The sequence below is a fragment of the Podarcis vaucheri genome, assembly GCF_965113315.1.
Source record: "Podarcis vaucheri genome assembly, chromosome: 16".
Lineage (NCBI taxonomy): Eukaryota > Metazoa > Chordata > Lepidosauria > Squamata > Lacertidae > Podarcis > Podarcis vaucheri.
Window position 1 is genome coordinate 23,216,424 of NC_138754.1, and position 13,098 is coordinate 23,229,521.

At 44.6% G+C, this 13,098-nt stretch overlaps 1 protein-coding gene across 10 annotated transcripts in view; it reads left to right on the forward strand.

Moving 5' to 3' along the window:
• CIT (citron rho-interacting serine/threonine kinase) overlaps nt 1-13,098 on the forward strand; it is a 117,528-nt gene that overhangs the window by 37,940 nt on the left and 66,490 nt on the right. For 8 of the 10 annotated variants that reach the window (XM_082202974.1, XM_082202978.1, XM_082202976.1 and 5 more), the window contains 6 exons: nt 785-904; nt 1,227-1,406; nt 2,502-2,555; nt 5,465-5,518; nt 8,341-8,481; nt 9,672-9,797. In XM_082202974.1, coding sequence (XP_082059100.1) covers nt 785-904; nt 1,227-1,406; nt 2,502-2,555; nt 5,465-5,518; nt 8,341-8,481; nt 9,672-9,797 — 675 coding nt within the window. The remainder of the gene's footprint in view (nt 1-784; nt 905-1,226; nt 1,407-2,501; nt 2,556-5,464; nt 5,519-8,340; nt 8,482-9,671; nt 9,798-13,098) is intronic. The other 2 variants (XM_082202977.1, XM_082202979.1) reach the window with 1 other exon arrangement.

Sequence of the window (13,098 nt, forward strand, 5' to 3'; positions counted from 1 at the left end):
GACTTCCGTTGGTCTAAAACCTTTCTGTTATGGATGTCTCCGTAAGGCATATGGCAGAGGGAGCTTAAGAAGGACAGCTGTCTTAATTAAATAGGGGTGGTTAATTGGCAAAGCACTGTAAGCCTGTTACATGGTTTTAATTCATTAATGACCTGATAAGTTGACAGCGTGGCAGAGAAGGCAAAGGAAATTTAGCTTGAGTCTTCCATGCAGAAGATAGCAGCGGATATGGTGCTTGTTGGAGTTTACATACTTTGGACTATTTCCTTAACCATATCTGAAGCAAGGTAGTCATGATTCAGAAGCATTTATTTGACACTGGTAGAGAAGTCTATGCAAAGAATCTTCTTACATTGATCCTTTTCTTTCTGTAGTATTAGCATATCTGAAACTGCCTATACTTTGACTTTCCAAGGAATTCTTGGTCTAACTGGAGGTGTCAAGAGATTGGACCTTGTGTTCATAAATAGGCCACAGCTCAATAGCAGATCCTTTCTCCATTCTGTGCTTTAACAGGGATAGTTGCCGGTGTCCTCCTTGCTCATGTAGGTCTTTAAATTGCACTCCAATTTATTTTTTTTAAAAAAACAACATACCATATTTCATTCAAGTGGACGTGTTCTTTTGTTGCTGTCGAGGCAGGAGACTGGAGCTGAACAGAAGCTAAGATGCAAGCTTTGGGTTTTGCTGTCCTGTTGGTGTGTTTTTTATCCATAACTGATAACATTTTCCTTGGTACAGCTGCATGCAAAGTGGCTGTGTATTAAACGTTGCACTTTTGCAGAGCTTAAAGCGAAGTCTGGAGCAGGCTCGGATGGAAGTGTCTCAGGAGGATGACAAGGCACTGCAGCTCCTTCACGATATCAGGGAACAGAGCCGGAAGCTTCAGGAAATCAAAGAACAGGTGTGTGTAGCTACTTCTCAGAGGAATGTAGTGGCTGATGATAGCTTTGGCTTTGGCTTGTGCTAGCCAGTCCTCACACTAGGAATAGATCCAGGGTGTTGGTGGAGTTTAAAAACTTTTTTCTCTTTCATGTGTGGCTTTCCATATATACACATTTTTTTTAAATGAAAGGGGACACAACCTTTGTGTTTGGCAAAAATGTGTTTCACTCTGTGTGGTTTTGTGTGCTTCCTCCCTCTGTGTTTTTCCTTACACAACTGCCTGGTTGCCATTTTTTCCTTTGTTCTTTCTAAAGTGTGTGACACCCCACTTCCTCCCACAGGAGTATCAGGCTCAGGTAGAAGAGATGAGGCTAATGATGAATCAGTTAGAAGAAGACCTCATTTCAGCTCGCAGACGGAGTGATCTTTATGAATCGGAATTGAGAGAGTCCCGATTGGCTGCTGAAGAGTTCAAACGTAAAGCCACAGAATGTCACAACAGGCTCCAGAAGGTAGCTAAGGTCAGGGAGCTATAATTCTGTTTTGGGGGTTAATTTTGGCAGTCTTGCTCCTCACACCAATGTATTGAGAATAGATTCAACTTCATTAGGTTTTGTTTGCATGCCATGATTGCTCTGCTCTGCTTCCAAAGGTGGAGGCAGCAGTGTTTCCAAATACAGTGGTACCTCGAGTTACAAACGCTTCAGGTTACAAACTCCGCTAACCTGGAAGAGTTACCTCGAGTTGAGAATTTTGCCCCAGGGTGAGAACGGAAATCGTGTTCCGGCGGCGCAACGGCAGCAAGAGGCCCCATTAATGAAAGCACGCCTCTAGTTAAGAACAGTTTCAGGTTAAGAACGGACCTCCAGAACAAATTAAGTTCGTAACTAGAGGTACCAGTTGCTGGAAACTGCAGGAGGGCAGAATGGTCTTGTTCTTGAATCCTGCTTGTGGGCTTCCCACAGGCATTTGGTTGGCCACTGTGAGAACAGGATGCTGGACTAGATGGGCTATTGGCCTGATCCAGCAGCCTCTTCATATGGTTGCAAATAAAAAAGCATGGCTTTGGTAGAAATTCAGACTTGTTATTTTGTTAATGAGTAGAAAAATAGCATGATATGGGGCAGCAATGGTTAAAAAAAAATACCCAAGAAATCTGATAGTCATGAATAATCTACATTTTTTCTCTGTTACCAAACAGTTTTTCTTGCTTGCCTATCAAGGGTTCATGGGGGAAAAGTTTTGTGCAAATTAATTGGAACAGATGCATCTATTCCAGAATTCCTGTTCTCCAAAAGGAAAGAGTCCATTCACACCACTCTTTATCAATTTACCCCCTTCCTCTCAGCATAATTTAATAATGAATCTACAGGCATGATTCATTGGCAGTTTGGAACTGCAGCACTTTTATTTTGACCCCATTTATTCATTTTAAATATCAGTAATATTTTTTTAAAAAAAACATGACCCATTTAGAGCTGCACTTTTTAATGTTCGTTTGAAGAAAGAATAGATTGAGATAGCTTTGAAACTGAGGAACTGCTGCTCATACTGCGGTGTCTGATCTGAATCCTGTGGCTGGGTGGTTCATCTTTCTTTCATCTTTGCTTTTAAAGGTTAAAGATCAAGGGAAAACGGAAGTAGGAGAGCTGTATTCCAAACTGGAGAAGGTATGTTCCTCTGGGCGTTTTGTACTGATAGAACCCCAGAATGAATTCAATGGGCTTTTAATTTAGTGATTTTGTGGTTTGATTTTGAAGTAGGCCTGATCAATAGGTGGTGTCCAACCGTCCCCGGCACTTGGGAGATGTATATACTTAAGAAAATGTATACAGTGGTACCTTGGGTTACATACACTTCAGCTTACAGATGCTTCAGGTTACAGACTCCGCTAACCCAGAAATAATACCTCGGGTTAAGAACTTTGCTTCAGGATGAGAATAGAAATCGTGCTCCGGTGGCGCAGAAGCAGCAGGAGGCCCCATTAGCTAAAGTGGTGCTTCAGGTTAAGAACAGTTTCAGGTTAAGAACGGACCTCCAGAACGAATTAAGTACTTAACCCGAGGTACCACTGTATTCTAATGCATGGGGATTTTGTGGTAAGCAGTGTGGGTGATGAAACATCTTAACCCTCCACGCTGTGTTGATGCCCTGTAGTGATGTCTTCATGAAAACTTGAGCTGCTTAAGAGCACTTGCCCGTCTTGTACTCTTTGTGGCATTTCAACGTTTGTGAGTTGAAATGAACTTGCAGCAGCTGGCTTAGGGCCAGGCACAAGCTGTGTGGGCAAGTCAGGGCAGAAGACTGGAAAGTTCAAGAGAAAGAAATGTCCAAGTTAGGGATACTTAGTGGGTAGGAGAACCCAGAGGCAGAGTAGGTGGATGAGAGAAGCAAGCTATACTTGACAATTTACTGAGAAATGGAGAGCTATCCATCTAAACAGCTCTTCTAATACAATGAGTTTTAGGCGACTTCCGTGCCCTTTCTTCCCTTTGCCTACCCCATAAATCTGCTCTGGGGGGTTGGGAGAGCTCATGGAACAAGTTTAGGGGCACACAAGGAGAAAAGGGGGCAGGGTCGTTCCATTGCACAGCTGAAACTCACGATGCTAGTGGAGCTGTTTAGATGGGTATCACCCAGGAACCTTAAGGAAGGGTAGGCATATGAAACAGAGATCTGGAGTTGAGAAAATGAGGTGCTATAGGGTGAAACCCCTGTATGCCAGTGTGTTAGCAGGAAGGGATGGAGGCAAGAGTGCTGCTTCTGAATTGATAGGGAAGCTGGCTGAAAGCTGGGGTGGTAAAGGGTACGGCAGTAGACTGAAACCCTGAGGCCAGAGAAAACGGGCAGGGAGATGAAGAAAGGAGCGTCCAAGGAGAAAGCTGAACTGTGAATTGAATGCCAGAAATAAGGGGCCAGTAGTACTGGAGTCCTAGGGACGCGGGTGGCACTGTGGTCTAAACCATAGAGCCTAGGGCCTGCCGATCAGAAGGTCGGAGGTTCGAATCCCCACGACAGCTCCCGTTGAGCTCCCGTTGCTCAGTCCCTGTTCCTGCCAACCTAGCAGTTCAAAAGCACGTCAAAGTGCAAGTAGATAAATAGGTACCACTCTGGCGGGAAGGTAAATGGCGTTTCGGTGTGCTGCTCTGGTTCGCCAGAAGCAGCTTAGTCATGCTGGCCACATGACCCGGAAGCTGTCTGTGGACAAACGCCGGCTCCCTCGGCCTATAGAGTGAGATGAGCGCCACAACCCCAGAGTCGTCCGCGACTGGACCTAATAGTCAGGGGTACCTTTACCTTTAGTACTGGAGTACTGTGGTCTGCAGTGCCAAGGAGACATAGGTTTGTGCCAAAGGCGCTTCCCAGCCAAAGGAGTGGACACAGCAGATAGTTAACTCCTTATTATCAAAGCTGACACATACTCATTTCTATGGATCTGAATGCCCACGCATAGGACTAGTGTCTAGGCCTCTATTCCCAGGTCATCACTCAATGGAGCAGTTGCAGCGACAGGGGGGCTCTCCCTCTCCCAGTTTATATACCTCCCCCCGATGGACTGTGCACATGTAGCCAAAGTCTATCCCTATGTGGAAGCTTCCTCTGCTCACCCCTCTTCAATCCCCTCCTGGTTCTAGGAAACAATGGGTAGAGAATCTCCTGGATCTTCGCTTGCCTGACTTGCCTCTTCCTCCTTTTCTTCTGAGCCATCCTGTGCTCCACCCTCCAGCTCTGAAGCCTTCCCAGCCTCCGACTCTTGCCTCCTGGCAGCAACAGTTCCCCACAACTCACTGCCCCCTCTCCTGAGTCAGATTTCAACCCCGCTTCCCCCAGTGCACACTCATCAGTGTCTTGTCAATCCCTGGCATCTTGCTAGGCATCGTTGAGCCTCTGGCTCTACTGCTATTCCTTTTCACATTTGCCTCCTATTCTCTTCCCCTGGTCAAGAAGGGAGAGCAAAGTAGATCAAGCAATGGGAGTGAGAAAGAGCGGCAGCCATCTCTGCCAGCTCACTTGGCTGTCATTTTCTTTCCTTGGTTGAAGTGAGGATTGGGCCCAGGGGCAGCAGGAGAACAAGTGGACAGTGTGGTTGATAGATAAGGAACCAGCCAAACCCTATTTTCCTTAGACCTCTGCTCCTTCTAGGTGTTTCTTTCCATACATGACTTATTGCCAGAAAAGCAATGAATGCTCTATATTTCCAAATGGCTTTTCACCAACCCTCGGTCCACCTTGCAAAGAGAAACTTTGTACCATTCCCAGAAATATTTTGCTAGCCAACCAGAATCAAACTGGGTTCCTTTTCATTCTCCATATTTCATTGGTCAACTGGGGTAGCTGACACGGTACTCTCCAGATATTGCTGAACTTCAGCCCCCATCATCCCTGACCGTTGGCTATGTCGGCTGGGATTGATGGGAGTTGTAATTCAACAGCACCCAGGAGGAGGATGTCTTAGTCAAGAGGACCTGCTTTAAGAAAGCGTCATGTGAAAGTGCGGGGGGACTGCAGTCATTGGATTGAAGTGATTCAATGTAGCATTACACTACCTAGTATTTCCACGCCTCTCTCTTCCTTGTAGGTGAATGCGGAACAGCAGGTCAAAATCCAGGAGCTACAGGAGAAGCTGACAAAGGTAAGGTTTGGATAGGTGCGTGTTAAGAGAATTGATTGCTTTTGCGTGTGAGTTAAAAGTTGTGAGTCGCTTCTTATGCAGTTTATACATCTCCTCCTTCGACTTACCAGCAAGCCGTAATGCAGAGGAGGGGAGGAGTGGTGTCTCGTGTTCAAAAACAGAATTAGTCATTGTGCTTTGGGTAGGAAAGGGAGAAGAAGGGTGGGGGATTGGGATCCAAAATCGTGATGATCTCAGTGCTTTCTCCTCTTCACAACATGTCATCCTATGTTTATTTTTAAAACCGAAGCTGAGCCAGAATTGGAATGTTTGGTAGAGATTTAACTTTGGAAAGCCGGATCAGGCGCTCTGCACCAGGTGTGAGCTTTTTCAGTACTGGGGGCCACATTATAAAAATAGAATGAACCCTGAAGCAGCAACAGATTGCGACTGCTTAATTTGGATCTACTTTTCATGAATGGGGTGGGTGCCAAATCATAATTTGTGGACGATGTTGCATCTGTTCTGGAACTTTGCATACAAAGTGTGAAGCCTTTTAGAGCAGCCCCTGAGCAATCTGAGACACGTCCAGCACTAATGAGATACTAAAACTGAACTTAATTTCTCTTGTAAAGTGTGTGTTTCATGTAGGGGGGGTGGACCTTTTTCAGGATTAACTCTGCATTGGGCTGGTGGAAAGCTATCGGGGGCACACAGAGAGAGTCACTTCCCATGGAAACAAAGGCACACAAACCACTCACAATGAACCTTCTATTTTCTCCATATACTTTTTTAAAGGTTTTTTTTTTTAAAAAAAAGGAAAAAAGTTCCCCATCTCCTTTTAGAACTCCTGTAATCCCATGCAAATAACACACCGGTTTACAGCTGAACAGCAAACCTTGCCTCAAACTTCATAATGCAATTGTACACATGTAGTTGAAAGATGCATGGACACTTTTTGCCACCAACATAAGCCTACCTCTCTGCTGAGTGTTTCCCCTTTGCATTAGGCTTTTTGCAGAGGAAGGAACTGCCATTAAACAGTAGATATGTGTAGAGACATAGGCTAAGGAGTCCTGGCTGTTCTTGCCTGAGACAAGCCGCTAATTTCCTAACCTGCTTCATGAGTTAGAGATGTTGCTGCTTATCACCTGTAGAGCATCCAAAATATTTCGAAGTGCTGTGTACATGTTGAAAGATAAGGCATGGCATAGCGTGGTAGTGGGTGTGGCTGGATCAGAGCCGCAGCTCATTCTCACTTGTGCATTGGGGGGGGGCATGGCAAGGACACACAGGGAAGGCTGGATTGGGCTTTGACTCCCCCATTGCAACTCTGCTCTCACTTCGGTCATGCCTTCCTCCTCAAAATCTGAACACAGAACACCAAGCTGTGATGCTGTCTGACCATACAGCATACCAGGAGTGCTCTGGGCCTGGAAACAGGAAATGTAGCTTTCTAGATTAGTTAGACCACAAGAGGGCGGGTAGGGCAGGTGCACTGAAATCAGTAGCTGTTGCTTTGGAGCTACATTGGGCACCCACAAGAGTTAAATATGGGCCACGGATTGGCCACATGTGCTTCCAGTTGTCAAACGGACAGTAAGATTTCAGCCTAACTTTCGTTGCCCAGAGTAATTTCGGGTGTTTGGGGGATATTTTCCCAGCTATGCAAAGATGAAAAGATACAATATCAGAATGTCAAAACATACATGTGGGGAATGTCAAAACATACATGTGTCTGCTATTTTACAGCTATATTTTTCCAGTTCTGCAAAAGGGATGCTCTTAGTTGTAGTACTTCAGATTTAATTACTTTCTGGTTAGTCGTTCATTTACTGTGGGCAAGCTGACCAGAATATTCACAAAGGTTTTTTGTTGGATTACATGAGCTTCATTATCAGGCAGGAGGAGCAAGAGCACCTGTCACACTAATGAGTAATTAAGTAGATGTGCAGTATTGCACTTTTGCAGGGGTGTGTTGCTGGCTGCTTCAGGTTGAGCAGAAACGCTACAATCTTATTTGAAGGTGGGCATTGCCCCATGGAAGGATTGGCTGTGAGTTGTTCTGGTATTAGGTGTAGACGCACTTTGCACTGCAGTCATTCAGTGGAGGTTTAAGAAGCCTTGTCATGCTTTGCTTAATATGTGTTTGGTTTAGCTAGGGCCTTCCCAAAACTAGCCGCTCCACCAACCTACGTCAGAGCCTAGCAGTTAGTTGCCTTCTCTTCTCCATGCCACTTTTCCATTGGTGCCTCCCTCTCCCAGACAAATGAAAGCAAAGGCAATTGCCATAAATTGCAGCAAGCATAACAGGTGAACACTGAGTAAATTGGAAAGTCTGCTCATCTGCCATGCAATTATATTAATGCTCCCATTAAGGTTTTCTTAAGGTTCTAACCTAAATGTGTGTACTACTACTTGGGTCAAGAAGTCTAGTTCAATTTCTGGAAACTTGTGTGGATATATATATATCATAAAATGTAGACAATTCTAGACTGTAAAAACCTTAAAGTGGTTTACAAAAGATGTAACAGTAAGATCAATAAAAAATTACTTTAAAACATGTGAAAGTTAAAATACTAAAACAGATTAGAATTACCTCAACTTTCTAAGCATCTGTCAGTAATATTCTACTACAGTGTTCAGAGTTTGAGAGTAATGCAGAGAGCAATGCTTTGACTGCTTATTACACACACACACACACACACACACACACACACACACACACACAAATTCTGTCACTGATTAGCTGCTTCATTAAGTTGTTACTGGAATGCTGGATATTGGCGCTTGCAATCTTATACACGTTAAAAACTTTAGCATTATTCTCCCTATTCTTCAAGGCAATGAAAGCCAGCTCGGAGGCCACTGAACTCCTTCAGAACATACGCCAAGCGAAAGAAAGAGCCGAAAAAGAACTGGAGAAGTTGCAAAACCGGGAAGACTCTAACGAAGGCATGAGAAAGAAATTGCTCGAAGCAGAGGTTGGCAAAAGCGTTTAACTTTTAAGTTGTTTGAGTAACCGGAAAGTCCACTTCAGGCATACCAAATCCCATCCTTGGTTTGATATCCTGGCTTATTTAACTCCCTGTGGGTTGTACAGGTCAGGCTTCTTGAGTCTGGTTGAAATGGGAAGCTGCTGTTTAGACTAAACCAGGAATGGAAGGTTTATTAAACCCCTCTTCTGTGTGAGTCTGAGACTTAGATGAGGGGTGAGGAACCACTGACCCTCCAGAACTACTACCTACAATGGTTATGCTTTACCTGCCCAGTTGGAGGCAATAATGCTTCTGAAGGCCAGTTGCTGGAAATGAGGGATGGGGAGCTCTGTGGTCCTGCTTGTGGGTGTCCCATAGGCATCCGGTTGGCTATTGTGAGAACAGGATGCTGTACCAGATGGACCTTTGGCCTGATCCATCAGGCTCTTCCTTTGTTTTAGGAAAGCATGGTCAATGACCAGAGATTATGGGAGTTGTAGTTCAGCAACAGGGATGCGGGTGGCGCTGTGGGTTAAACCACAGAGCCTAGGACTTGCCAATCAGAAGGTCGGCGGTTCGAATCCCCACGACGGGGTGAGCTCCTGTTGCTTGGTCCCTGCTTCTGCCAACCTAGCAGTTTGAAAGCACGTCAAAGTGCAAGTAGATAAATAGGTACCGCTCCGGCGGGAAGGTAAACGGCGTTTCTGTGCGCTGCTCTGGGTCGCCAGAAGCGGCTTAGTCATGCTGGCCACATGACCCGGAAGCTGTACGCCGGCTCCCTCGGCCAATAAAGCGAGATGAGCGCCGCAACCCCAGAGTCGGTCACGACTGGACCTAATGGTCAGGGGTCCCTTTACCTTTACTAGTTCAGCAACATGTCCCCCACACCTGCCATAAACCACCCTTTATTTTTATATCTGAACTGGACTATGTTCTGTCAAATGAAAGAATTGGGGTTTTTTGTTTGTTTTTAAAGCAAACAATATTTATCCTTGTTTCTGTGTTCAAGTACTGTTTTTTTCTCTAAAGAATATATATATATATATTGCTGGATTTGCTTTTTAAATTAAACTTTAAGGGGGGTGGGTATGTAATTTAGGGAGTGGTACTGAAATGGTTCTACTGTGACTGCTACTTGCTGTGTGAACACCCAGGGCTCCTTTAGCCTCAATTCTGCTTTCCTGAATGTCGGACAGGAAAGGCGCCATTCTCTGGAGAACCAAGTGAAGCGATTGGAAACGGTTGAACGTAGAGAGAACCGACTGAAGGAAGATATCCAGACGAAATCTCAGCAGATCCAGCAGATGGCGGATAAAATTTTGGTGGGTAATGATTACAAAATGGTAGACTGGAGCGGAATAGTGGGCACAGTTTCTGGCTCCATAAGATGCAGTGGGAAGTGTTAACATTTTGAAAAGTTTTTTTCCTAGATGTTAAAATGCGTAGCCGGAGCCAGGTGAAACCAAATGAAGGGATTTCATGCAGATTCTTGGGCTCTTGGTTCAGGACTGAACATTTAGTGTAGGGGGCCTTTTGTGTAGATGTAACACGACTGTGGTTCTGTGGCAGAAAGAAGAGTCCAGCTGGCTTCTCAGTGGCTGACAGCAAACTGTAGACACATGGAAGCTGGTAGAAGGCCTTAGATAGTTTTTTCCCAATTAACCTATAGCTGCTTTTTGTAACAAGGCAGGGCCTGTTCTCTGTCTCTTCTGGGCTGACACATAGACTGACATTATTTATTATTAGGATTATATGGTTCCCAGATTCTCTTAGCATTGATTCATTAGTGCCTAATTCTCAATGAGATCTGTGTATGGGATGTACCACTTCACACCGTGGTTCACGTGATGGAATGTTCTTTAGTACAAAAATAAAGAAATTGCTCCACATAGCAAACTATCATGTTAGGGACAAGGTTGTGCCAGTGTCCTCCTTCCCTGCAAATCTGGTTTTAGATGCTTTTAATCCCACTTTAAACCCAAGTACATGTCTCAAGATGTGCCTCTGAATGTCAGCTGTTGAGTAGCAGCACAGAGAGGCCTGTTACTTTCATGTTCTTATGAAAGGAACCTTATTGAATGGAGGAACATGCAACCATGTGAGCCCTGACCTGGAGACTGTGCCTGGGCTGTCCCCAAGACATAGGCCGAAATCATCTACATCCTGTCACAGGTAATCTGCAGTACACTATAGTGCCCATGCTGCAATGCAACCAGGCAAATTGCACCCATGCGAGATAGCTGTGGCACAGCTAAGTGAAATGCACATAAATTTATCTTATTCGTGCTCTGCTGGCTTTTGATGTGGCAACATTGAGGGAACTAGGCAGAGCTGGTCAGAAGTAATATAGGTTCCATGAGACTCTTGAGAGTCCCATGGACTGCAAGAAGATCAAACCTATCCATTCTTAAGGAAATCAGCCCTGAGTCCTCACTGGAAGGACAGATCATGAATCTGAGGCTCCAATACTCATGAGAAGAGAAGACTCCCTGGAAAAGACCCTGATGTTGGGAAAGATGGAGGGCACAAGGAGAAGGGGACGACAGAGGACGAGATGGTTGGACAGTGTTCACGAAGCTACGAGCATGAGTTTGACCAAACTGCGGGAGGCAGTGGAAGACAGGAGTGCCTGGCATGCTCTGGTCCACGGGGTCACGAAGAGTCAGACACGACTAAACGACTAAACAACAACAGTGAAATCCCTGCCCGCTCACCTCGTAGCTCTCTCACATTCCATTATAAGTGGAATTTGATGAGAACCCTTTCTGCAGTGTTATTTCAAAACGCCTGCTTGCCACGTCAGAGAGACTTAAAATTTCCATTTGCTTCGACAGAAGCTCTAGAACTCAAATAAAACATGTTTCGGAAACTCCGTACCCATCCTGTGTTTTGAGTTGTGTGACAATAAAATCTGCAGAGCCCAGCTTGGGAAGTCTTGGCAACCTCTCCTGTGTTGCAATGTCTGCTGCATCTTCCCTGTTGAAGAACCAAATGAGTCATTGTAACTGTTTCCTCTCCAAATATAAATGGTTGGATGCTTTTCAGTGCATGGGAGAGAAAGGATTTCCTCCTTTGCTGTACATGAGTTTTACTTTTTGTTTATGATGCTTATGATTGTTATTTATGAATTTTGTTCACTGGGGAGCCAGGCAGAGGGACTTGCAGCTGTTGTTGCAGGACCAACCCAGGGCCATTTCAGCAGTTTCAGATTCATTCGTTTTGCATCAGTCTTGTTGTCCAAAAACTGTGTGTGTGTGTGTGTGTGTGTGTGTGTGTGTGTGTGTGTAGGTACGTATGCTGCACTCTCACCCATTCATATCCTTAAGACATGCATCTGTTTGTGCACATAATCCTCCATTTGCTTATGCGTGCATCCATATATACATTGTGGTTGTATGCCTGTCTGCACTCAGGCACATGCATATAAGACTGCTCATTTTTGTTTGTTTATAGAAACAGTTATACTGTCTTTTCCCCCCTGTGAGGGCCCCCAAGGTATATGAACGCCTACACATGCTCTTAGCTTCCATAGCAGGGCTTTACTAATCCCAATCACACAAGCACCCCAAAACAATTTACAACCAAGCAAAAAATACAATGATAAAACCACATAAACAGGTTTAAAAACAGATTGAATGAGACAGTGTATCATTTGTGAGGCCGAAATGCCCAGGAAAACAAAAACATATTTGCTTGGCACTGAAACGATGGCAAGATTAGTGCCAGGCGGGCCTCCCTGGGGAGAGGGGTGGGAAGGGAACAGAACATTATTTATTTAAAAAAACCTGCTTAATTGTAGAGAAGCTATTTCAGCAGATCACTGCCATCATTCTCCAAAGGCTGCTGCAAAAACAAAACCAGATGATGATGATGATGATGATGATGATGTTAATTTGAGAAAATTCAGGGTGAGGGAGGGCTAAGCTTGAGGAATTTGTGCACCCTCTACTTTTCTCTTCAAACCTCAGATTATATAGCTCTCAATAGTATGAAACCTGCTTAGGCTTATAAATAAAGCCTTTTGCAATAAGACAGTTTGAAAAGTCTAAAATAAATCCAGAACATCTTTATTTATAAAAGAGGTAGCTGCTTCCAAGTAGGCAGTCAAATGAAAAAACAACAACAACGTTATCTATACCTTCTTGTAATTAAAGGTTCAGCAGTAGGTGTCTGAACTGCTTAAACCTTTCCAGAGGGGAGGGTACTGTAGTTTCATGTCCTTGTATCATTAGTGTGGGGTTGCAGGCTGCTTCTCGACCCATGTGATTCAGTGATATTCCAGGCTGGACAGCTCAGAACAGAATTCAGTTAAGTCCAGTGCACCAGATTGAGACAAAAGCTGCACCTTTAAACCTCTCATTGCATTAGTTGGAACTAAAAAAAGGTGTGTGTGTGGGCGGGGGGGGGCAAGTCTCCCTGGGGAAATCAGCCAATCAGTTTCCTGGATTTTGTTTACCTATTCTGGACTGAAATGTGAAGCCTCTTATGTATTAGATCATAATACATGGAGCATTCAGGGATGTTGCATGCTGCAAAATAGGCATGGTAATATCCATGCAAAGTTTCTATGCTTCTGCCTACAAAGAGGTGCTTTTCAAAGAGGAAATGGGTCACATCTGAAGT